The following is a 27,650-nucleotide window of genomic DNA, read 5'->3' as shown; positions in this document are numbered from 1 at the left end:
CTTCAGCCACCATAAAAGCATATTCATTCCCATTGTTGGTTACATAGTCCCACCTCATTTGTAAAACCCTCCTGGGTGTGACACTGTCTCTCTCCTACTAACCTAGTTCACAGACTTTGTGCTCCTGTTTAATCTTTTCCACTGGACTATCAGTTCTAGGAAAATAGGGATTGGGTCCTTACTCTTTTGGATGAGATTCTGTCCAGGTAATCCATAGAGGTGTAATCATTGCACCTACACCATGTTTTATGGCCTCAGGCCTGTTGGGAACCCACATTAGTTCTTTAGGTTGTAAGAACAGTTCTGCTTAATAAAATTAGAGCTATGGGGGGGCTTCCCTGGTGGCGCAGTGGTTGAGAGTCCGCCTGCCGATGCAGGGGACACGGGTTCGTGCCCCGGTCCGGGAAGATCCCACATGCCGCGGAGCGGCTGGGCCCGTGAGCCATGGCCGCTGGGCCTGTGCGTCCGGAGCCTGTGCTCCGCAACAGGAGAGGCCACAACAGTGAGAGGCCCGTGTACCACAAAAAAAAAAAAAAAAAAAAAAATTGGAGCTATGGGGTACCAAAGGGTATGTACACTAACATCCAAAAAGGAGAAATGGGTTTCCAGAACAATTCACAGACTAGGATAATGTGAATTAAAAAATAATCCTAACCTCTTTGGAACCCTGGTGGAATGTTAATGTATATTTAATAACGCAAGTGAAGTTGTATGCATCTTGCAAACAATTTTTCTTAAAGAAGGTAACATAGCTGGCGGGCTGAAAGTCAAATAAGGTTAGGCTCATACACATTAACTTGGCATGAGTTATGAAGCCCCTGAGTCTCCTGAAAGACAAGTTGTATTCACTGGTTTGACTTTGAAATGTAGAAACTCAAATTTCAATCAATCCAGCAGCTAAGGATGACAGGAAATTTTACAGGACTATAAGAAATCTTCTTTTCTTATCTGGATCAGATTCCCACCAAAAGGTTGAAGATTGCTGAAGGCTGCATGCTGTGTCTTTGAGTTTTATCGGTTGCTGTGTAATCAAATATCCTACATGTTTTCAAATCTGATAGGGTGGGCCCTATCAAAAGGACACATCTTGTCAATGCCTTTGGAGGCAAAGTGAAATCTCTGCCTTAATAACCGAATTTAATTCCTTTCTGTTGATCTGTGGTGTCAACATACATGCTGTCAATGTTGTCAGAAGTGCCTAACATGGGCTGCTGTGTAGACTAAGGTCTGTCCTGTCCTTTCAGTCACTGGAAAGGAATAAGGACCACATCCTTGGTTGGGTGCACACAACTACTCCGGGGCCAGAAGGGCAGGGGCAGGAGCAACCCAGGTAACCTTAAATAACCTTGAAGCAGCATCACAACATCTTCTAGCAATAGACAATACCTCAAACAGAGCCTGTATGGACTATGAGATGAAGGCAGGTTCAGCAGACATCAATTGCATAAGTGAGGGTCAGAGAAAAATAAGGAGGTTCAGACAACTTTTGGCAAAGTAGATCACAGTGACAGGTAAATTCTTGATAGCAAAGAAAATGCAGTTTGGTATCCATCATGGAATTTTAGTATGTGTTTAAGCTGTTGGGTATATGCTACCTAAGAATACAGTCCTTTTTTCACAGGGATAGGCAGGAGGAATTATAAAACCCTGCTGATTTTCACTGTCCTTATATCCATATGACTACAGCCCTTCCCAACCAACCCAAAGGGTCCAAGCGTTGGATACAAGAGTGCACTGGGTCCGGCTATGGCTGTTCGGTCTCCAGAAAGTCACTGTGTGACATGTACTCTTCAGGGTGGAAGTCTGAGTTGCAAACAAGTATGACTCTTAAGTCCAAACCTCGGTGGGCACCATGGCTTCTTTGGTTCCAACAGAAGGCAGTAGGTTTTCTTCAGACAGGAAATAAAAGGGGAATTGTACCAAGAACCCACGGATCTTTTTCAGTTCTTCCTCAGCTCTAATGGGATCTTCCTTTGCTAAGATGGGCTTGCTTATAAAGTCTCTCAGCTGAATTAAATTGTGTACTTCATCATTGGGAAGGCACCGGAACACCTGATTAAATAGGAAACTGAGTGATAGGTTTAAAAGCAAGCATATCCCCTTTACTGAAAATACTCATTCCAACGGACAAAACCTGTGTTTTATGAAACACATATTAATTGGTTTTATGTAACAGCGCAGACCTGATTGAAGGGTTGCTTCTTTTATTTGCTACAAAGAGAGTGCTAGATTTGCTTCCATCAAAAAAAAACAACAACAACACAGATCCTATATCTGATCTACATAAGTGATTGACCTCAGGATAAAGTCAAGCTAGTGGTAAGGAGTTTCATGGGTGATACCTTACTTTCTGGATAATAATCACCCTTGAATTTCACTGGAGGCTCTGGTCTAAAAGGAAAATTGTGATTATATTTTCTCTAACTTTTTAATTTTGAAAAATGTTTATATCTGTACCTGTACTTAAAGTTATCAATTGTGCATGTATTTTGCTAACTGAAAATAAGTTTCACACAACATAACACTTCACACGTCAATATTTCAGCATGTATTTCTTAAGAATAAGGACATGTGCCTATATAACCACAATATAATTCTCACACCTCAGAAAATCAATTCTGTGTTATTTAAGATATGGTCCATATTCAGATTTATCTGATTATTCCCAAAATGTCTTCTATAGCTGTTATTCCTCCCAATCCAGGATCCAAACTAGGCCGTGCCCTGCATTTTAAAAATTACATTTGAAAAGGCTCCATGCACACAACCTATTTGATCATGGTCTTGAGGCCTCAGTATGAAATAAGGCTATGTAGATAGTTGTCATGTTTCGTTAGAAATGATGAATTTTCTGTGCTGAGGGGACTCTGGAAGTCAGAAGAAGAATGCACTCTCACCCAGTTTATAATAGATGGTCAGTGGAACTCAGCTTGAATATTTTCTATGATGGAATGCTGGCTACTTCATGATGTAACCTGTTTCAGTGTCGGGTGACTCAACTCTTGTACACTCTTTATCATCATCAATGGACGGAACTTACCAGAAGATGCATTTAGCCTCCCTAACAAACGAAGTTGGTTTTAAAACACCTTTCCAAAATTAGAGCTGTCCAAATGAGGAAGTTTCTCATTATTAATAAGCTTCACCATTAGAATGGACACCATTTACTACATGTACTATGTGCTAAATACATTTAATAGACTGTTCTTTATCCTCACAACCACCTAGTGAATGTTCCTCCCAATTTATAGGAGAGGAAAGAAAGGAAGGCTCAGAACATCAAATTACTACACACATAGTTATATCACCAGCAACTGTGTGAGCTGGGCTGAACCCAAGTCTGACTCATTTTTTGATCCCATCTGCCTCTTTTCTCTTTGTCACTAGACATGTATAAAGGCTGGGTAACCACCTGCTAAGGATGCTTATGATGGGATTCTGGAATCTGAGACCAGAATGCCACTAAAGTCTCTTCTAAACAATAATCTATGGCTCTTTTTGACCCTGTTTTTTTAATGTCTACCAAGAATTATTTTATTACAACTTGGAGGTGTATTGGTTTTTTACACTCATTAAGAATACTCTGTACAATAATATGCAGAAATAATTATGTGCTTTTGTGACATGATTCAATTAAAAAAGGAGCAGGATTTGTGAACCTCACCTTATCATAAATTGTAGCATTTCGAGCTGCCGTTGAAACCCACACCTCCTTGAAGAATTTGTCACTCACTGGATCCTGAATGTCTTCACTAGGGCCAGAAAGATAGCCGAGGACAACCCTGAAATACAAGTGTCCTCCAAAATGAGTAACTGAGACAAAGCAGTTTGCTGCAGGCACTGTTTCTAATGGTACAGCAATTCAGACACTCAACCACAGAAGTACTCGTTTTTTAAGGAAGTCAAAGGAAGCCATTAAGACTAAGTGTGTGTCTGTGTGTCTATATATAAAAAAGGCAAGTTGCAAAACAAAACAAAACAGAAAAATCTAAGTTGTTATGATGTTTGAAAGTTTTAACTGTTGGACAGAGAAACACCTTCATTTTGCTCTAAGAGAGTTCTTGTAATTTGGCCTAAGAGGGTGAGAACCTTGGAAGATAGGATTAGTATTCAAAGCATGTGCCTTTCAACATGCTGAGCCTTTCCAAAAACGATCTCAGTAAATCCTCAACAGCCTTATGAAGAAGCAGCTATTTAAAAAAAAAAAGAAGAAAGTAAAAAAATAGTAAAAACAAAAGAAGCAAGTATTATTATTTTCCTTTTACTGAAAAGGGAACTAAGGGGACTTCCCTGGTGGCACAGTGGTTAAGACTCTGAGCTTCCAATGCAGGGGGCCTAGGTTCGATCCCTGGTCCGGGAACTAGATCCCATATGCATGCTGCAACTAAGAGTCCACATGCCACAACTAAGGAGCCCACGAGCCGCAACTAAGGAGCCCACCTGCTGCAACAAGACCCAGTGCAACCAAATAAATAAATAAATAAATAAATAGATCAACAGGTTAAAAAAAAAGAAAAGGGAACTAAGGCACAGAGAGGTCAAGTAACTCTTTCAAGGTCACACAGCTAGCAAATTGTATATCTGGGACTCCAACCAGGACCACCTGACTCCCAAAGCTGTCCTCTTAATGAAGACTTGACTTTTCTTCCTCCCTCCCCACCCCTTCCTCCCTCCCTTCCTTCCTTCCTTCCTTCCTTCCTTCCTTCTTCTTCCCTCCCTTGGGCCAAGAACTATGCTGAACTCTAGGGTACAGAAATGAACATGAAAGACACAGAGCCTCTCTGGGTGCAGTTATACTTGGTGGGTGAGATCAACAATGAATAAAGAATCACCCTCAAAAGGAATTAATTAAAATGTGCTAAATACCAGGTGTGCTTTAAGAGTGTGAGATGGGAGTAGTCGGGGAGGCTTTTCCTTCCCCTGTTTGCCTAACCTTACCTACCATCTTTCAGGATTCAGTACAAGGTCACCTCTATAAAAGTTTTTATGTCTCCCTTTCTCCTTTCTCCCATTTCTCCCCGTCAATCCTGAGAGATTTGAACTTTCTTCCTTTGTCGCCCTCACTGTGCTTCATCTGTGCTTTGTTTTTATCAGAGCACCTGCAATACTTCATGCCCTTTTTGCTTTAAATAGGCCCATCTCCCACTTCTAGCATGTAAATTCTTTAAGAGAACATGACCTGGCTATTCTCATATCCCCAGAGTACCTGGCATAAAAGAAGCCATTCAGTAGATTGTTTGAATTGATCAAATATAAACAGAGAACTAGAAATAATAAGAAATTCTCAAGCAAAGCAAGACAAGTTTTAGAGGTCATATGTGAAAATTATAAAAGCGCTGGTACTTACATAAAGCCTGAGTGTTAAAAAGAACTTCCATCTTAATCCTGGGAGGTAGATGGTACAGGATTCCCATTTTGCAAATGGGAAACAAAAGGTTGGAGGCATTCTATTAATAGAGCTACAATTGAAACTGAGTCCAAAGCTCTTTTCTCATATGCCTGGTAGGTTCAAGGAATACCAAAAAGGCTTGTGCTACATTGGAAATAAAAGTGGGGAGACTTCCCTGGTGGCGCAGTGGTTAAGAATCTGCCTGCCAATGCAGGGGACACGGGTTTGATCCCAGGTCTGGAAAGATCCTACATGTCGTGGAACAACTAAGGCCTTGCGCCACAAATACTGAGCCTGCGCTCTAGAGCCCGTGAGCCACAACTACTGAGCCCGCATGCCGCAACTACTGAAGCCCGCACGCCTAGAGCCCGCGCTCCACAACAAGAGAAGCCACTGCAATGAGAAGCCTGTGCACTGCAACGGAGAGTAGCCCCCGCTCGTTGCAACTAGAGAAAGCCCGTGCGCAGCAGCCAAGACCCAACGCAGGCAAAAATAACTAAATAACTAAATTTATTTAAAGAAAGAAAGAAAGAAAAGTGGGAAATGGGTCTCAGAAGGACTTTGGCTTTTACATTGCATGAAATTGGGACATACTGCTGACACTGGAGCAAGGAGTGACAGGATGTGACTTAAATACTAACAAACGGCTGCTGGATTGAGAATAGACCGTGCAGAGCAAGGATTGAAACAGGGAGGTCACTTAGGAGTCACTGCAGTGATCTCGGTGGGAGATGATGGTGGCTTGGGTGGTGGAGAGGAAGGTGGAGAGATCAGATTTCACTGATCCAGTGGACACAGGGTGTGAGAAAAAGTGAGGCATCAGGATGACTAAAAGGGCTTTGCCTTGAGCAAACAGAAGACTGTAGTTGCCATTAGCTGAGATGGGGAATTCTGTGGGTAGAGCCAGTTAGTGGGAGAAGACCAGGAATTCAGTTTTGAAACTGTTGGGACATCTATTAAATATACAAGTGGTGATGCTAAGTAGGCAGCTGGATAAAAGAATCTGGAGTTTGGGAGAGAAGGTTTGGCTGGAGATACACACGAGAATTGTCCACATATGTATACTCATAAAGCCATGTGACTTTAACTGACTTTACCAAAGTAGTGAGTATATAGAGAGAAGAGGACCAGTGCACCTCAACAGTAGGGAGAGAAGAAGCAGCCAGTGAGGCTGCAGAGAAGCCAGAGGATGGGTATCCTGGAACCACACGGAGTCAAATTCAGATGAGAGTTGACCATTGGATTTAACAGGGTGGAGGTCATAATATTGTTACCCTCTTTGTATTTAAATGTTTAGATTTACATCATCATTTTTAATGGCTGCAGAATTTCCCATTATGTGAAATTTTATTTAACCAGCTACTTTATTATGACCTTTTGGGTTGTTTCCAGTTTTCCATTATTATAAACAATGCTATAATGAACAAAATTTATTCATCATATATAATACATTGTGAATTTCTATGATTATTTCACTAGGAGAAATTTAAGAATTAAAATCCTGGGTCAAACAATTTGCAAAATGTACTTCAAGAAAGGCTGTTCTAACACACATGCTATTAACCATGTGTGTTCTCCCCAGTCAACTCCAATATTATCAACTCCTGAAAAGGCTCAGCCAGCTTATAGGGATAAAATGGCATCACATTTTAGTTTTAGTCTTCACTTTTTCTACTATATAAAAATTTTCTAAAATAAATGGATCTGGCACCTGGGCTCACTAGAATTCCTAGAGTTTTATAACCTCAAAATTCTATTTCCACTTCAAATAATGTCTCCCTCAGACTATATAGGAATAACTTTCAAAAAGGTTCTAAAGGATGATGTTTGCACCTAGATGCTGCCGCTCCTTAAGAACCAAAGCAAAATTTAACTGTGCCAAATTTGAAGGACAGTGCAAGTTTTAACAATAAGTCAATTATAGTAATGCCTTTGATTTGGGTGGCATCTAACCAACTGAAAACAGAGCTGAAAGAATATTTCTATGACTTTGCTTTTAAATGAGAACAGGAGGTGAGGTAATGTGTCTATCAAGTTATCAGTTAAGAGTTGTGTATAGAAAAGGTATTTAAGTAAGTCTATAACAGACAATTTTCAGTAATAAATTATTTTCCCTGTCAGTTTTTTAATTATAATAATTTATACAGTAAAAATAATACGAAGTACTCTGGATGTTCTTTAGAGGAGTAAGGTTTCAGAGAAAACAAATTTGATTTTATGTTGACGTGAACAATGTCAATTATTTAATGTTTAATTGTTTATGCATCAGTGGGACAGTAGGAAAACTGCAGAAAATTGTTTCTGTTCTTTCCATTCCTCATGTCTATCACTGTAAATGCTTCTGAGCTCCACATGTGTGGATAATGATTTCTGTTGAGTGATGGTTACATCTGTAAAGTTTGGATAATTTTCTAAGACTTAATGAACTGTTTGGCACGCAGTTGTGACATTTAGTGCAGTACCCTGATGGTTGATTCTATTTAGAATTGATTTCACATCGAAATGTGCCTCTCTATTTCTATTCAAAAATAGTCCAGATGGAAAATGGATTGAAGTTGCATTTTTTTAAGGGAGAAAATGGCTCTGCTCTAGGTCACATTTATCTTTGAGAATATTTCCTAATAAAAAGAGTTAAAATCAACACAAGGTTTTCATGGTGATTTTTAATGTATTATTTGTGTCTGCCATTGTGGCAAAGTGAAAATGCTTGTTCAAGAACAACTGCCTCTTCAAGACAGTTTGAAAGTTGCCAGGAAAAATAAAGCATCTAGGAATAAACTTAGCCTGAAATGCATAGGATCAGCATAAAACCAAAAGAACAGCAATAAAAAACTTCAATGATCACTGAAGAACAACTTCTGCTTCCAATAATGAAAACCCTAGAGCTTTATTGAAGAACAAAAAAATGTGAATAAATTGAAGTCCATACCTTGCTCTTCAATAGGATGGCTCGATATTATAAAGACATCAACTCTTTTTTATATTAATCTATAAATATACTGTAGTCCTGATCAAAAAACTAGTGAGAGAACTTGAATAAACAATTTTAAAGTTCGTGTGGAAGAATGAATAAGAGTAGCCAAGATTATTCTGGAAAAGAAAACTAATTTGGGGAAGTGGTATGGTAGGAAGTAGTGTTAAAGTGCACAGCTACGATAAGTAAACTGGTATCATAATGGCATGCAAGTCAACAGACTTTCAATAGGAAGTAGCAGAGAGTACAGATAGGTCAGGATGTGTGGCAATTCGGTGCACCATAAAGAGGCACTGCAGGTTAGAGAGGCAATGAGTACTGCAGTCATGCAGTTCTGGATCACTTGGTTTGCCTGGGAAAAAGAGTTAGAGTCCCTACCTCATTTCTTACATTAAAATAAGTTGCAGATGTTGGCTTCCCTGGTGGCGCAGTGGTTAAGAATCAGCCTGCCAATGCAGGGCACATGGGTTTGAGCCCTGGTCTGAGAAGACCCCACATACCGTGGAGCCTGTGCGCCACAACTACTGAGCCTGTGCTCTAGAGCCCACGAGCCACAACTACTGAAGCCCACGTGCCTAGAGCCCGTGCTCTGCAACAAGGGAAGCCACTGCAATGAGAAGCCCATGCACTGCAACGAAGAGTGGCCCCGCTTGCACACAGCAACGAAGACCCAGCACAGCCTAAATAAATAAATAGATAGATAGATAAATTTATTAAAAAATTAAAAAAAATAAATTGCAGATGTTAAAATGTAAAAGTAATATCAAGTGAGCACTAGAAGAAAATATAAGTAAATATTTTATCTTGGGGAAGCTATTCTAAGCATATTTTTAAAAAGGGGGGAAAAGAAAAAAACTGATAGATTTGATTAATAAGAATTGATGGTTCCCCCAAATACTCTAAATATGATTAAAAGGCAATTGGCAAATCAGCTTTGCAACAAATGGAAGAAAGAAATTAGGCTCTTATGTACTTAAATGACTGATAAATCATTAAAAGTGAAACATTCCAACAAAATGGGCAAAGGACATGAATAGTCTAGACAATTTGCAAAAGAACAATTACAAATGGCTAATGGATACATTTTTAAACCCTCAAATTGCAAACTAAAATAATGAAATTCCATTTGAAACCCAACAAATCGGCAAAGATAATAACAGAACTCAGAGGGCAAAGGAAATTCCACACTTCTTTTGGCTAGAAATCCTATAGTTAGGATTTAGTTAAGGAAACAACTAAGAAGGTAAGCAAGGTACTATCTACAACCATACCCACTTTTTTATATCAGCAAAAAATCTGCCCATCAATGAGGTTTTGGTTAAAGGAATTATGGCAGGCTCAAACAATGTAATACAATGCAGCCATTAAATGTTATAGAAGAACGCAATGACATGGAAAAGTATGTGTAACATTATTTAAATAATAAAGGACTTTGTAGAACTGCAAGATCCTAATTATGTTTAAAAAAAGAAATACAGTAGTGTATATTTATATATAGAAAAACAGTGGAATGATACACATCAAATGTTAAAATTGTTAGCACTGGGTGGTGGGATTACAGATAAATTTAATTTCCTTATTGCTTTTCTGTTTGCCAAATTTTCTACAATGAAAAATATGTTGCAATCAGAACCCTCTCCCTCTATAATTATTATACATTTGGAAAGTTATAAAGGAGGCTACACCTTTAAAGAGAATACTTAAGTTCTCATGGAACTGAAAAGGTGTGACATTTATTTCTAGCTTACAGGAGGAAATATTTGTTTCCTTATATGAGCTGCAGTAGGCAATCAATGGGTTGATTAACAGTGGGTTGCTAATCTTAAACTCTCCCCTGCTAAACAAAACAAATTAACATTAGAAGCCAATTAAAATCTCAATGGTCTAAAAAAAACCAAAAACCAAAACCTTACTGACAAAACAATTAGTAACAAAGGCGATAAATACAGCAATAAAAACTGTGAGAAGGTCTGACAGTCAAATTTTGAGGGATGGATTTGCTGAGCTCCTGGGGCAGAGGGAGCAGAAAGAACGTCTCCAGAACTGAAGCTTGGTCCTCAAAAGCCAGAGTCTGTATGACAGACTCTAGGTCCATCCACCTCATTACAAATAGCTCAATTTCATTTCTTTTTATGGCTGAGTAATATTCCATTGTATATATGTGCCACAAACATAGCCAAAAAAAAAAAAAAAAAAAAAAAGCCAGAGTCTGGAATGAGGTAGGAGGTAGGGCCGCCAGCATTTGCAGGAGGGAAGTGCTGGTTTTGTGCCCATTTGCAAGTGAGCCAGTTTTCAGAAGCGGCCATTAACACTGGAAGGGTTAAAACAACAGCACCACAACAGTATCTGTGCAGTGCCTTTCATCAAATAGCTTAAAATACCACCCTTAATCGGGGACACTTGGCTCTATCTCACCATAGCGGCCACACTGAAATCCCATCCTGGCCAATATAGTTCTAGAATCTTATAATTGTGGACTTCCTGCAAAAGCCTACAGGTGGGAGAGTGGTCAGGGTGTGTTCCACAGACAGTGGGGAGCTCAGTGTGTCTTCAGTGGGCTGGGGGAGAGGGACAGGAGATAGATAATAAGAAGCCATTTGAAAAAAAAAAAGAGATAAGAAGGCATTGAGGATTGGTTGAACAGAGGAGTGATAGGACCTGAGTTAGGTTCTCGAAGGATCACTCTGACTACTGAGACTGGACTACAGGGGCTGGGATGGGGCCAGTTAGAGCCCCGCCCAGGAAGTTCTCAGTAACACTTAACTGAATGAAGGACTTACTTAGGGATACACAATCCCTGCTACTTAGCACAGTGCTCTCTCTGTTGGACCACAGGTTTGTTTAAAATTCACATCTTCTTGCAGAAGATCAGGAATCTTCCATGTCTGGAGTCATCTTAAATCTGAGAAATGAAGTTTCCACACTTAATTTAACACCAGTAGTCGCTAGCCTTCCCCTTTAGTAATTTTTTTTATCATATCCTTGTATCACTGGAACTATTTCAATTTCTAAAACTGGACTCACTATAAAAAACTTAAATAGACACTAGATGGTTTGACCTGGTCCTAAATCAATTAATAGATTTAAAATGCTAGTTTTCTCCATTACACATAAAAATAATAAAAGCTGTTCAAACAGGAAATTTTTATGCCCCACACAGAGCCATTTTGTATACGACTGGTGTGGTTCACGCTGTTTTGGACAAAGAAGAACCTGGAGATGGCATGTGTGCTAAGGGCCAGAGGCTGGGCTGGGTTCCATTGCCTACTACAGCAGGATTACGGGAGGGAGACCCAGGTTCCGAGACCCACCGAAAGCACTGCAGCCGAAGTCCTAGGGCGAAGTGGCCAGCTTGGTACTCTTTTCCATCCATTACTGAAGGGACCGTCTCCGTGTCCTGCACAATGACAGCCATTTCACTGTCCCGTTTTCCCAGCATGCTTCGGTCGTTTATGTTGGCAGAGCCTATAAGGAGAAACAGTGAAACTGAACAATTTTCTTGTCCTGGAAGACACTCATTTGCCCTCCAGACTCAATTCTTCCTTGCTAAAAAACCCCTAATTTTGTTCACGTATCAAGAGATGCTGTGCTCTAGGAAGGCAGGGCACTCCCTAACCCAGGGGTAAATCTTGATCAGTCTAAGGCCAGTCATGGTCATTTCATTGTTTTTGCCAGTGATTGGCTTAGAAATGAGCACTTGTCATGATTCTAGTCAATGCAACATAAGGCAAATCTGCCAGGGGCTTCTGAGAAAGTTTTTCTCTTTCTTATAAATAGACAGAAGAACAAGATGGTGTCACTTCCAGTCTTTGGATACTCTGGCTTGAAGGGTTGCATGAGGACATGATTGTGGGAGCTGCTGCAGCCACTTTGTAACCAAGGGACAAACAGAAAAGTTGAACATGGCAGAGCAGAAAGAAGAAAGACTCTGGGTCTTTAAGTCACTGAGCTAGCCAACCCTTTCTTATTTTCTGTTATGTGAAGTAATACATTTCCCTTGTTGTTTCACATACTTCTAGCTGAATTTTCTATCTTGTGGCTCAAAGGATTCTAAATGATATAGTCATTAGGCACACAAAGAGACAACACTTACCAGCTCAGTGCAGTAAGGTTTCATACTTAAGAATCAAACTCTGTAGAGTTTAACTCATGGTCACATAATTATAAATGTCAAAACACAAGAGGACCTTCACAAGCAATATAGTCCACTCCCAAATACAGATTATCATTAGTGGCTTTGGGTTTTCATTCTCTTGCCTCACTTGTGTGGCATGCCAACAGCTTCTGTATCAACTTCCCTCCATTCTATTTTTAAATCCAAATGAACTGAGAATGCTGACTTTCACATGTGAAGGGCAAGTATTTGAAGCACTTCCTGTGCTCCTCTGCTGTGTATTCAAAAACCTTGCTACATTTTCTGCATTAATTATCGTGGATCCACACTTTTGAATCCTTCAGGTGTCCTACAAACTACAAAAGGGGCCTGACTCTTTTTTCTTCTTGCTCCTCTTGCCCTAGTCCCACACTCCACTGCTTCTGCAGACAGGGGGCAGAAGAGTTAGGTTGAACACAAGCTCGGGCTACCGTCTGTGATGGGGACCATCAGAGTGTAAGGTGTTAGCAGCCCTACCCAGAGCCCAGACGGTGGGATGTTGGACATGAGAGGAAGCTGGCTCTTCCTGAAGAGTCTTTACTGCTATTTGCTACAATATGGTCACATAGTTAATACACAACTCTACGATAACTGTGGATGGGAACAGTGTCTCATAGGGACTCTGGGTGACAGAAAGGATGGAGCACCTCACAGAAAGTTGGGAGCACTATTAGAGCGCTGTAAGGTGGGCCCCACCTTTGAAATACTTTGTTTTGTTAGCAACAAATCAACCTTTATACATACACTTACATTTTAATTACACTATAAAATTTGTAGCCATGTCTTTGGGCTTAACATGGGGCAAAGCATTAATTTGGGCAAAGTCATTTAATCTTTCTCAGCTTTAATTTGATCTTTTATAAATCGAGATCATAATACAGACCTTGTAGGGTTGTTGTAAAAATTAAGTAAGACCATGTGAAAGCACTTACTGATCTATAAACTGCCCCACAAATGCTAATTATTACTGGCATTATTATCAGATACTTGTTACCTCGAGAATATCTGCACTAGAGAACATTGCCATAGGAAGGGAAGACTTGCTGGCATGTAGCGTTTGTATCAAAGAAGCCTCCTCTCTGGGTGAATCAACTGTCAGGGGCAAGGAATAAGGACTCCACAGTGCTGCTTTGGGACATCACTACCACAGGGCCCCAGCAGAGGCCACTCTAGGGCCGGGGCTGCCAAATTGGGAGGACATAGCTGCTCTTCACCGTCAGGGAGACTGGGGATGTGAGCCCCCTGGAAAGCCACACACACACACACACACACACACACACACTTTCACACCAGTCCTCTCAGACTCCCTCCCATCGCCAGGGGAGGAATGCATTCCTGGCATTCTGAGCTGGAATTCTTAGAGGGTGTGGTTCTTGTACTTCCAGGGCCCATCTGGAGTTTCCCAGAGCACTGACTCTCAACCACACTGGATAAGTGAGTTGGCTACTACTTAATAGGAATGTGAAGAAAGGGAAGAGAAAATTTCAGGTGAATTTAATAAATGAGATATCGAAAATGAGATATTGATGGATGTAACTGTTAACCTCCCTTCTTGTTGTTAAACATTCCCATATTCTGAAAATCAAATTCAGAACAGCAGGTATAGTATTAACCCATTTCTATAGAACATACTAGGAAGAAGAGAGGGCAAGTGACCTCTAGAAAGATGCACACTGAAGGGTAAGAGTGGTGAGTGCCTTCTGGCAAAGAGAGGGAGACAATAAGGGGAATTTTGACCTTTTACTCTCTATGAGTCCTTAGAGTTTTAATTGTTTACAAGAAATATGTTCTGTTTTCATGTACTACTTTTTATGGCAACTGCAATCCCTTGGTTTATTAGTACATTGCCTTGATAATTTTTGGAAAATGACCTTTTCTAAGTTTGCTCTTAGGAACTTTTTAAACAGTATGTAATATAGCAAAATAGAAAACAGTATATGAAAACTTATAAGTCCAACTTAGGTAATAATTTTAGAAAATCACTGAATTTATCACCCAAGCTGAAAAACAGAACATTACCACATCCCAGAAGCCCTCAGCTGTCTTCCCATGAAAGACCTTCCCTTCCTAAGAGAGAATTTGTATAGAATTTTGTGTTCATCATGCTCTGATGATGTTTTCCTAAACAAAAAAAGTTTACTTTTGCCTTATTTTTAATTTGTATAAGTGGAATCATATAGAAGATAATCTTTAGAGATTTGCTTCTTTCATTCAAAATCATGTCTTTGGGATTTATCTGTGCATAATTGTAATGCATTATTTTCCTTGAATGAGCACCCCCAAACTTATTTTTTAATTCTACTGTTGATGGATGTTTGGGTCGTTTCCAGAGTTTTGCTATAATACACAATTATGTTCTGCATAGTTGTGTATGTTTCCTGGTGTACACATGTGGGAGTTTACCTGGGCTCTGTATGCAAGAGTGGAGTCCCTGGTGTTCCTCAGTGTTGTCAATACTTGGATTGTCCAATTTTTTTTTTTTTTTTTTTTGCAGTACGCAGGCCTCTCACTGCTGTGGCCTCTCCCGTTGCGGAGCATAGGCTCTGGACGCGCAGGCTCAGCGGCCATGGCTCACGGGCCCAGCCGCTCCGCGGCATGTGGGATCTTCCCGGACCAGGGCACGAACCCGCATCCCCTGGATCAGCAGGCGGACTCTCAACCACTGCGCCACCAGGGAAGCTCATGGATTGTCCAATTTTTAATTTTTGCCAAGTGGTATTTTGAAAACCTGTTCTTTGTCTCATTACTATATTAATGAGGATGAACATGTTTCATATACTTATGGGCCTCAGGTATGTCCTCTTTGGGGATGTTCCTATACAATTCCTTTGCCCATCTTTCTTCGGATACTGTCTTTCCTTATTGACTTAAGGAGTTCTTTATATGTTTTGAATATTAACTGTATTGCAAATACCTTTTTTCAGTTTGTTCATTTATCTTTTTATTCTATTTGTAGCATCTTTTAATGAATAAAGTTCTGAATTTTAATGCAGTTGGATTTATCTGTCATTTCCTTTGTGGTTTTGTTTTTTAAAAATGTCCTGTTTCAGAAATTGTGAATTCTTCTGTGGTAGGCTGAATAATGGCTCCCAAAGATGACTATGTCCTAATTCCCAAAGCCTGTGAATATGTTATATTACATGGCAAAGGGGTATTAAGGCTGCAGGTGGAGGTGGAATTAAGGGTGCTAATCAGCTGACCTTAAAAATAAGGAGATTATCCTGGATTATTCAGGTGGGCCCAGTATAATCACAAGAGTCTTTAAAAGTAAAGGGGATTCAGAGAGAGATGTGGTTACAGAAGAATGGGTTGACACTTTGAGAACTTTCAGAGAGATCTAACATTGCTGCCTTCAAAGATGGAAGAAAGGAGCCATGAACCAAGGAAGGTGGGCAGCCTGGAGAAGCTGGAAAAGGCAAGGAAATGGATTCATCTTTAGAGCCTCCAGAAGGGAACACAGCCCTGCTGATACCTTGATTTTAGCCCAGTGAGACCCATTTTGAACTTCTAACCTATAGAATGGTTAGATAATAAATTTGTGCTGATTTAAGCCAGTAAGTTTGTGGTCATTTGTTACAGCAGTAATAGACAACTAACACACAAACTCTACCCTGTTTTAGTTTATTTGTTTTAAAGGAAAACTGATTCTTCAATTGAGTGTCAGTGGGCTACTCAGTACTTTCTACCCACTTGTGTTCCCTGTGCCTCCAGTTTGGGAGTTCTCAGCTTGACTACACAGCAGCATCACCTAGGAAGCTTTCAAAAGATATTGGTGCCAAAACAAAAACAAAAAGCAAAAAAACCTTGATGCCTGGGTCTCAAACCAGACCAATGAGTCAGAATTTCTGGAAGTAGGAACCAGGCATTAATATTTTCCCCTAATACCACTCCATCCCTTTATCTATCAATTAATCCATCTTCAGGGGCAGGGAATCTATTTGAAAGTAAATTGCAGACATGAATAATCTTCCCCCTAAATGATAGTTTCATTTATCTGAACTGAAACTCATCTGTGTTCAAAATTGTTCTGTGGTGACAGTGAAAACATTTTAGGGGCTGACTGACTGAGTGGAGACAGAAAGACACCTGTCAGAGTGATGGAAATATTCTGTATCTTGTTCTGGGTGGTGGTTACATGAATGTAAACATATGTGAATATTCATGAAGCTGTACACTTAAGGTCTGTGCAATTTACTATATATAATAGCTTAATTAAAAAAGGATAGTCCACCAAAAAAAAAAAGCCACCAGGCAAACCTAAGGCAGCCAGGGTTGAGACCCACGGGACTCGCTCTTTACTGGGGTGGCCTTTCAACTACAGACTCTCAACAGCTGCTCTCGAGCCTGCCCCTTAAGCACTGATATCCATTCTCTCTCCATAGTTTCCCACATACCCACCTTCGCTGACGGTCTCTGGACCTTCTCGCGCCAGTTCATCAATATCCATCCCGATGTTTCTGGTGTTTAGTGGAAAGAATACCTGCCTCCCCTGTAGCCCATGAGCTGTGTAGGGCAGTGGCACTGTGTGATCATGTTTTGTATCTCCCTATTGTGTTGTGCAATGGATTAGTGAATACTAAAAAAAATCGTTTCACTTAGTCAACAGGATAGACTTAAATTCTATTTAAGGATAGCCTTGTTTTGTTTAGGAAAGCAAGTAAATGTTAGTTCTGTTAAGTGCCAGTAAGATGAATTAGAAAACTGGACTTGGTCACAGATTTCGGGACCAACAGGGCCACCGGGGGTAAGAGACAATTAAAGGTACACACAAAAGAGATCTCAATGTGAGAAACCAAGTATTTCCTTGTGAGGAAAAAAAAATGAAGATAAACCATTAGTCATTTTTCTTACGTCAATTATTCAATAATTCTGGCATAAGTCTGCCATGTTAGAAAATTTAATCACAAGTTACTTTAATTCCTTTTAAGCTCTCAACTACTTGCTTATTAACACCTGTAAAATATTGTCAACCTAACTTCTCAAGTTCCTCTTTGAGAATTTTAAACATTGTTCTCTGTCTGTGTTATGAAAACAGGCCAGATATCTGAGAGCAGCAATAACAAGCCTGCTTCTCCTAGAGTTTCCACTGAGATAAAAAGAACAAAAGTACCTGTGGATTTTCCACGGGGGAAATGTGTTCTGCCCTTGGGGAAGGAGAAAAAGAAGTGCAGCCTCTAAAGACGAGCAAGTGAGACCTCGTCATACTCCCAAGGCCACATCTTCAGTTTCAAGAAAGTCGGTAAGAACGACGTGCAAAATGGATCAGTTATTGCTAGTCTAAATAAACTGCAGCCTTTGAGGGGTCAGAGACCTTTCAAGAAAATAAGTCAACTAAAAAACTCTACAGGGCTTCCCTGGTGGCGCAGTGGTTGGGAGTCCGCCTGCCGATGCAGGGGACGCGGGTTCGTGCCCCGGTTCGGGAGGATCCCATATGCCGCGGAGAGGCTGGGCCCGTGAGCCATGGCCGCTGAGCCTGCGCGTCTGGAGCCTGTGCTCCACAACGGGAGAGGCCACAACAGTGAGAGGCCCACGTAAAGCAAAAAAAAAAAAAAAAAAAAAACACCTCTACAAATCTGTTTCACTGTTAGCTCAGATACTGAAAACTACTTTGCATTTATACTTGATGTAAAGTAAAGCAGGCTGAAGGTCAAAATGACCTTTAAAAGGAAAATATTTACATCTGTCAATTTTTACTTCAGGAGTTCTGAAATCTTGCTGAAGAGATCAACTGAATTTTATCTGGCTTTGTTTGTTTTTTCATTTCAGCAAAATCAATATTTTTCCTTTCCTTACTGTCATTGCCAAATTTAATATAAAAATATTCTGAGATTGGCTTCTGAAGAGCAAGACCAGAATAGCTTGCGGGAAATAAGAGAAAACTTGTATATTGGGGGAAGTAAGTGAGGAAATAAATCCTTAAAGAGCTTTGATCCCTATTGAGCAAGAACTTGAAGACACAAGGTATTTTTCTTAAATGCCCGATAAGTATTAAAAGAATGTGTGTGTGTGTGTGTACACATTTATATATATGTATCACCACACTGTGGTCTATACATTTTCTGGCTTCTGAACTACTTTTTCTTTTCAAATCATCTGCCAGACAAGACAGTCTCATTATTCCTAGGTATGAGATTTTTTTTCTTTTCTCAGTGGAGGATAGACATGGAAAAGGCATATTTACTGCCAAAATTTTTCAAAACACCCCATGACACTTAATTTCTTAAAGAATAGTTAAGTATCTTATTATAGCTGAGAAACTACATTTTATTTAAAATGGATGAGTGGAATTCCCAATAGTGGGATGCAGCATATCTCTAAGTAACATCTCCCCACCCTCGTCAATTCATTTATCTGGCTGATTATTAATACTCTATTTCTCCTCCTGGCCTTTCAGTGTTTGTGTAACATGATATTAGAAGGCAAACCAATTCAATGATGGGAAAATGAAGCTTTTCAGATGTATACAAGAATGAAGCTGCAAACCCACCCCTCTGGTTCAAGATCTAATCTGGGTAGAATGTACAACCAGTAACTTTCCTGAATCTGTCAGTGGGGCGAGGACTGCAGGAACAGACTGCAGACCTTAGTCTAGGACTACATCATATCATTACTACACAATTTCCACCTCACTCCCGCCCCCAACAAAGCTGGTCTGCTCTGCACTCTGATTAATAACATCCAAAACATTGACTCCGGGGAAAAAATGGTAAGCACAGAGGCAGCAATATTTTAATATCCTTCCGATACTAACTCTTGCAAAACTTCAGATCTGTGGTAATGCTTAGGTGGGTGTGATGCGCGCACGTATAAATTACCACGAGGTACTCATTTGTGACACATTTCCCTCCCCACATCTCCTCTTTCCAAGCCCAGAAATCTAGGTACTTGGATTCAAAATAAAAATAAGGGAATAATAAAGTATTAATGAGAGCAGGCTGATTATTGCACTGCTGGGTTAAACTGCTGTCTCTGGACACTGTAATTTACACGATGGCCATTTGATTGTTCTGTGCCTCTGTTACTTCATAGATAAAAGCAGGGATTAGACAGGACATAAGCAAAAAAGATTGCTTCGGAAATGTTTTAGATAACTGTGTGACTGTCCCTTTCAACCGCAAAGGAAGCTTTAGAGGAATAAAAAGAGAGATTGTTGCATGAGGTAAGTCAACTAACAAGGAATACAATTAGAGACCAAGTACTTACCAATAATAACAGTGTCGTCATCAGCAATTAGCAACTTGCTGTGGACATAGACAAGCTCAGTGACTAGGTTTCCTTCAAGCTCTGCGTGTGTTCTAAGACCACAGAAGGATATGTAATTTATCCACTGATTGCCGACTGTAAATTAAATAAGAAATCACTAAAATTAATATGACCAAGCTCAATAATGGCACCTTAAATTTTACTGTCTTTCAAAACAAATATACCACATAAACAGGTTAAGAATAGATTGTAAAATATATGTGTGTATTTGTGTGTGTGTGTGTATGTGTGTGTGTATAATTTCAGAATACACCTAGGATCTATTTTTGCTTTCTGAAGAGTTTTATATTGTTAATATGAATGGAGATACAATTTTAAAATATCATACTGAACTGATTTCTAAGAATTCCTTATGCCGAGGTAATCCAAAGATAAATTCAAATATGAACATTTTATTTTAATGATTTGGTGAGCAACTACTGAAGAGTGATAAAGTATAGCTGCAGTAGATAACCCAAGATTTCAGTGTGACATTTGCATCTGTCTTGGTTGACACCTGCCGCTGTTTAAATCAGATGCAAGATGTAAGCCCAAACTACCTGATGTACACATACTTTGCAGCATATCCAGCGCAAAGCAGCAGATAAATTTTGCGGACTTTGGGTAAGTAAGAGTGTTGGCAATTAAATAACACTCCTCCTTCTAAATCACTAAAATTAGGAAAGAATCCTAAGTACATTTAACTTCGGAGAATTTTCTTCAGAGCAAGCAGTACTAGGTTTGTACTTTAAAATGTTGTCCTCTCATCATGTGAGGGTCATTTATGTGATAAGAAGAAATGCATTCCGTATCAAACCAACCCATATTCATTACCCTGGCATGAGTGTTAGTCATGAGATTTTATGGTCCCTCTCCCACATAGCAATTGCCCTGGATAAGCAAAGTCTGATACTAAGAATAAATGGAGTGGAACCAAACCATCTTAGATTCTTATAGAAAGAGAACACAAATTTTTAAAAGAATCTGAAGCATACTAATAGAACCAATGGTAGTTCATGTTTCATTTACTGAAGTTTCCATGTATTACTGATGTTTTCTATTTTATTGCTGATGTTAGTGTATCTATTAAATTTAGGTATACTGGAAAGAAGTTTGTTCATAGGTAATATACAGAGGTTCCTCCATTTACAAATAAACCTTTCCATATTTTTTTTTTTTTTTTTTTTTTTTGTGGTACGCGGGCCTCTCACTGCTGTGGCCTCTCCCGTTGTGGAGCACAGGCTCCGGACGCACAGGCTCAGCGGCCGTGGCTCACGGGCCCAGCCGCTCCGCGGCATATGGGATCTTCCCGGACCGGGGCACGAACCCGTGTCCCCTGCATCAGCGGGCGGACTCTCATCCACTGTGCCACCAGGGAAGCCCAACCTTCCCATATTTTATATTAACACATTCTATAAAGTCTGTATAATTAAAACAGTGTAGAACTGGTACATAAATAGACAGCCAAACCACTGAATGGAATAGGAAGTCCAGAAACAGACCCAGGTAGGTATGGAAATTTTGCATATGATAAAGGCTGCATCTCTAGGAAAAGGGTTTTTTACATAAAGGACTAGAATTTTTAAATGAAAGGTGCTAGTACAATTGCATGGCTATTTGAAAAAGATAAAAATTATATACATTTCTCCCAGCAATCATAAGAAATCCAAATAAATCAGAGATGAAAATGTAAGCATATGAAACCATACAAGTGTTAGAAGAAAACAGGGTGAATTCCTGGTAACCTGAGTGCAGGGAAGGCTTGTAAGTATCTAGAGCCAATAAAAGAAAAGATCAATAATGTTGGCTAAATTAAAAAAAAACATATTTGCATGACACAAAACACAATAAGCAAAAACAAATGACAAAGAGGAAGAACGTATTTGCAGTATACATTACAGACAAAGAACTGAGTCTGAACATATAAAGAACTCAATAACTGAAGGGAGAAAAAGATCAAAGTCTTGACAGAAAAATAGGCAAAAGACATGAACAGACAATTCACACACACGAAAAGATACATTTGAAAAGACATACATTCTCACTCATAATAACAGAAATGCAAATTAAAACCACAGTGAGAAACCATTTTTTAACCTATGAGATTGGGCAAAAAAAAAAGTAAGATAACACATTCTATTGGTGAGACTGGGTTGAAGCAAGCTCTCTCTTACATTGGTGGTGAGAATGCAAATTGGTACAAACTTGGAGGGGAATTTGGCAATATCTAACAAAACCACCTATGTGTTTACCTACTGACCTAGCATTCCCACACTAGAAACTTATCCTAAATATACACTTCCAACAAATAAGAACATATATGCACAAAGTTATCAATTGCATAATTGTAATTGAAAAATATTGAAAACAACCTAAATGTTCATACAGAGAATGACTGAATCAACTATGGCAAATCTATACATGGGAGACTATGCAGAGCTAAAAAGGAATGAAAAGCTCTATGAACTGATACAGAGTGATTTCCAGGATGTAGTGTTAAATGAAAAAACAAATGCACAAGAAAATATGTGGTATGCTATTCTTATGAAAGAGATTGGGAGAAATAAGAAAATATACACGTATCTGCTCATTTGTACGAAAAGAAACACAGCAAGAATAACTTAGAAACTGACAAAATTGGTTACCGATAGGGGATGAGTAGAATAGGGTGGAAAAGATGGGTGGGGAAGAAACTGAAAGGAACTATAGTGGAGTGGCACTTGTCTAAGCATGACTTTTATATAGTTCTGACTATTGGAAGTCTGTTACACACACTTAATCAAGAAAGAGAAAAAAAGAAAAGCTTAAAATGAAATACAAATTAAAGCAATGAACCTAACTGTATTTCAAATAATAACATAATCCAAGCAAATTTTCAACACTGGTTTTTGAGCATATACTCTTAAGCTAAAGACAAAAAGAACTGTAAACAAATATTGAATTCTAGTGAGATTTATTTTTCATAGTAGTATGGGCTACAGATTTTCGTGTATTCTAAGATTGAGGAAGTATATATATTAGAGATAATAGAAGGAATCCTGTGGCATGGGACTGGAATTATAAGTATCAGTATGGAGATAGATAATAGATAGGTAGATAGATAGATAGGTAGATAGATAGATAAATAGATAGATAATAGATAATGTGTATACAAAAGGTCTAAAGCAGTAATATCCCAGTAGTAATGATCATATCTAGCACCCAGAATTTGGTTTCTAAATGCCAATTTCCACTAAAATAACCTAGGTTTCTTGGAGAAATGGTTGATTGCAGGGCTAGTTCTGGGAATATACAAGATGGGTCTGGAACTCTTGTGCCAGTAAGAAAAAAAGGCTGATGGGAACATGTCCAAAGCACATAGGAGCAAGCTTAAAAAGGCCCTCACTGGCCAAATCTGTGCAAGCTGATCATCGAAATTATTACCCACTGAATAACATAAGAATCCATAGATCCACACGTGAATAAATGCATAAGTGGGGAAGAAGGGAAAACTTCCTTGTAGAATTGCAACTAAGAAATTTAGAAGAAAGTAATAAATATAGAAGCAATGGAACTAAAAAATCAACATTTAGAAATATAGTAATAATAACTGAATCATAGTGTAATAATTGACCCAGGAAGAATCATTAATATATGCTAAAACCAGTGGGTGAATGTTTGATAAGAAGCAGAATATTTACTATATAGACTCAAAAGTGTTTTCCCATGAAATATTTAATTACAAAGGGAAAAATGGTAATTTTATAGTGGAGAAACCTGGCAGATCCCACCTTCCCTAAGTGATCAAAGTTAATATAACCAGTAATGGGGCAAATCAACACCATGTTACTCCTGACATGGTATATGAAGGGCACATCACTTCAGTGATATTCCTGCTGAAAACGCATAACCTGAATCTAATCACAAGGAAACAATGGATATACTGAAACTGAGGGCTATTCTACAAAATATATCTGTACTCTTCAAACATACCAAGATCATGAAAGTCCTCCCATCCTCCAAAAAAAAAAAGATTGAGGGATTATTTCAGATTAAAGGAAAATAAAGATAAATACAACACACGTTGTTGATTGAAGCCTGGGCCACACACACAAAAAAACCATTTCCCCCCTTTTTGCTATAAAGAACCTTAATTAGTAAGACAATTGGCAAAATTTCAATAAGGTCTGCAAACAAGATAATAGTATTATATCAATGTTAATTTCATTAATTTCTATATTGAACTATAGCTGCTTTAAAAATGTCCTGCTTTTTCAGAAACACACATATATTTAGGAGTAAATGAGCATCATGGCTGCAACTTATTGTCAAATGGTTCAGAGGGAAAAAAACCCATCCATCTGTCTGTCTGTCTATCTATCTGGAGAGAATGATAAAGCAAAGAAGGCAAATTATTAACAGTTGCGAAATCAGGATGAAGGGTATATGGCAGTTCTGGAAATTCTTCCGTAAGTTTGAAATTATTTAAAAATATTTTTTAAAGATTAACAATACTGACTGGCTGTTAGCAGCCTGAAAAGCTTAAGACATAATAACTTGTAATTTCCTAAGGCACAGATTTGTGCCATTCCACAGCAGGTCTGGAGAGTCTCAGCAACACTCCAACTAGTGGGCGAGCCTCACAGCCCACAGTCCATACCTACTCCTTCATCCTTGCTACAAAATAACTTTTTTTTTTTTTTAAGGATTTTTTGTTTTGTTTTGTTTTAGATTTAATTTTATTTATTTTTGACTGCATTGGGTCTTCATTGCGGTGCGTGGGCTTCTCATTGGGGCGACTTCTCTTGTTGTGGAGCACGGGCTCTAGGTATGTGGGCGTCAGCAGTTGTGGCACCCAGGCTCAGTAGTTGTGACTTGTGGGCTCTAGAGCTCAGGCTCAGTAGTTGTGGCACACGGGTTTAGTTGCTCCGCAGCATGTGGGATCTTCCCGGACCAGGGATCAAACCCGCATCCCCTGCATTGGCAGGCGGATTTCTGTCCACTGCACCGCCAGGGAAGTCTCCAAAATAGCTCTTGTGAAGTAAAAAAATCTTTATTTCTTTATGAAAAATGCCTTTAAGAAGAAAGCTAAGGGTGAGTGCCAGTCACAGGGACCAGAAGAAAAACAAAGTTTCCAAGCCAGAAAGCAGACATTTTGATGAATTAAAGTGTGGCCTGTCAAATGAGGTGAATGGATCCACCACACACTCTAGTAAGAAGAAGACAAATCAAATTGAGAAATTACTTTGGCCAGTACAGTTGTCCCTCAGTACCCGCAGGGTACCGTTTCCAGGACCCCCAAGGATAACAAAATCTGCCCTACTCAAGTCCCTTATATAAAATGGTGTATCATTTGCATATGATCTACACACATCCTCCCGTACACTTTAAATCATCTCTCGATTACTTATAATACCTAATACCATGTAAATGCTATGCAAATAGTTGCCTGCACATGGCAAATTCAAGTTTTGCCTTTTGGAACTTTCTGGGTTTTTTTTTTTTTTCCTTTTCAAATACTTTCGATCTGCAGTTGGTTGAATGTGTGGATGGGAAACCTGCAGATACAGAGGTCTGACTGTACTTTATTCTGTGAAGGAAACTGGCTCAAGGAGTAACAGGTACAAAGTTGGTGATGTTAACTTGTGGTGTGAAAATATACTGAAACAGTGCCTTCTGAAGAAAATATAAGAAAGCCAGGAGCATGACAGGTATTAATAAGAAGCAACAGATAGAAAAGAATCATGAGGGGTTCCAACTTACATGTTATGGAGGTATGTGAGAATCTGGAGATTTATATAGGCCCCTAAGACATATCTGTTGTGAACGTTGGTGCATATATATCGATAGCTCAAAAGATGAGAAGTTTGATACAATAGACTCTATGTTTATAAGGACACTTTGTGAAAGGACTTGAAGAGTTGTTACAGGCTTTTGCTGCTTAAACAAGCACTTCCTATATGTACGTTTCTAATCCTGATTGAATACCTCTAGGCCTTGTGTTAAATTAAACGAAATTGGCTGCTAAAATGCCATAATTCACAACAATTATAAAAATAATAAAGAATTGCTTTAAATTAAACACTAAATCCCTGAAGATTAGTGTAGCAGAAAATCATACACTAATCGCAGCTGGTTTTCTTTTCAGGAATTTTAACATATTCGTAGCAGCAGTTTTGTTATTTCTAAAAACTACAGCTCTCTATCCAATTAGAGATTAGTTAGTTCATGTATTTAAAACCCACTATACATTTACAAAAACAAAACCAACAATACAACATTGCACCTCAAAAAGGGGCATTATGTAATTAATCTGTTCTTCCATGTTCAGTGAACATTTTCCCCACTGAGATGCGTGATTTTGACTTGTTCCCAGGGTACTTGGAACTCTTTTCATAAGAGTGCTTAACAATGAAATTACTTCTTATGTTAAAATCCAATTTTTCCCCAGAATAGGCAGAGGCAGGAAAAGGGTCCAGAGCCAAAGAAAATGCTTTATACTAAGTTCAGGACACTTTTATGGTTGAGAAACTAAATAATAGGCTTGTTCTGACTTTTTATTCTCCTATAACCTCACCTTTGCATTTTTACTAGCCACTGTTATTACCGAATGGCTTTCCTGATTTTGTTTTTAATCAACATATCTTTTAGAACCTTACTCATTCACTATCAGTTTAATTTTCAACTGTTAGAAAATAGAGATAGGGTAATACTCTGGTAAATCTATGTCCTGGATAAAATTAGATACACCTTTGAAAGTATTTATTTATTTATTTATTTAATTTATTTTTTTTTGCGGTACACAGGCCTCTCACTGTTGTGGCCTCTCCCGTTGCGGAACACAGGCTCTGGACGCGCAGGCTCAGCGGCCATGACTCACGGGTCCAACCGCTCCGTGGCATGTGGGATCTTCCCGGACCGGGGCACGAACCTACGTCCCCTGCATCGGCAGGCGGACTCTCAACCACTGCGCCACCAGGGAAGCCCTATTTATTTATTTTTAAAATTTATTTCTTTTCCTTAATTTTTTGGCTGCGTTGGCTCTTAGTTGCGGCACATGGAATCTTCGTTGAGGCATGCAGGATCTTTTCGTTAAGGCGCGGTCTCTTCGTTGCAGCGCTTGGGCTTCTCTCTAGTTGCGGCGTGTGGGTTTTCTCTCTCTCGTTGTGGTGCGCGAGTTCCAGAAGGCGTTGGGCTCTGTAGTTTGCGGCACGCGGGTTCTCTCTTTGAGGCGCGTGAGCTCAATAGTTGTAGCGTGCAGGCTTAGTTGCCCTGCAGCATGTGAGATCTTAGTTCCCAGACTAGGGATCGAACCAGTGTCCCCTGCATTGGAAGGTGGATTCTTTACCACTGGACCACAAGGTAAGTCCCTGAAATTATTTATTATTGGTGATGTACATGTCGTATGTCCAAAGTTCTTTCTAAGATTTTTTAGATTGAGGAGACCATTAGTGAAAAATTATTGAATACCACACACCAATAGATAAATTTAAAATTATGTAGTCCTAAAAGCTTAATTATTTTTAAACTTCCAAGTCATTTAAAAATCCATATGCCATAAAATTCACCTCTTTAAAGTATTCAATTCAGTTTTTTTTAAAGTATATTCACAAAGCTGTACAATCATCACCACTATCCAATTTTAAGACATTTTAATTACTCCGAAAAGAAATGTCATACCCATTAGAAGTCACTCCCCATTCCACTCTCTCCCCAGACCCTGGCAATGACTAATCTACTGTCCTGCCTCCAGGGATTTGCCTATTAAAAACATTGAATAAAAATGGAATTATACAATATCTGGCCTTTTGTGTCTTGCTTCTTTTCACATAGCATAATATTTTCAAGGTTCATCCATGTTGTAACATGGATCAGTACATTCCTTTTTAGATTTAAATAATATTCCACTGTAT

General features: G+C 39.1%; 1 protein-coding gene across 2 annotated transcripts in view; it reads right to left on the bottom strand.

The window, feature by feature from the left end:
• Positions 1 to 1,574: 1,574 nt before the first annotated feature.
• PLD1 (phospholipase D1) overlaps positions 1,575 to 27,650 on the bottom strand; it is a gene marked incomplete at its 5' end in the record, with an annotated part of 110,745 nt that continues 84,669 nt past the window's right edge. For both annotated transcript variants that reach the window (XM_079705601.1, XM_079705602.1), the window contains 4 exons: positions 1,575 to 2,052; positions 3,665 to 3,782; positions 11,675 to 11,828; positions 19,720 to 19,854. In XM_079705601.1, coding sequence (XP_079561727.1) covers positions 1,828 to 2,052; positions 3,665 to 3,782; positions 11,675 to 11,828; positions 19,720 to 19,854 — 632 coding nt within the window. In that variant the 3' untranslated portion in view covers positions 1,575 to 1,827. The remainder of the gene's footprint in view (positions 2,053 to 3,664; positions 3,783 to 11,674; positions 11,829 to 19,719; positions 19,855 to 27,650) is intronic.

This window comes from Hyperoodon ampullatus, assembly GCF_949752795.1.
Source record: "Hyperoodon ampullatus genome assembly, chromosome: 5".
In the NCBI taxonomy this organism is placed as follows: domain Eukaryota; kingdom Metazoa; phylum Chordata; class Mammalia; order Artiodactyla; family Ziphiidae; genus Hyperoodon; species Hyperoodon ampullatus.
The sequence above is the reverse complement of the archived record's forward strand: the minus strand, read 5'-3'. Positions and strand labels throughout refer to the sequence as shown.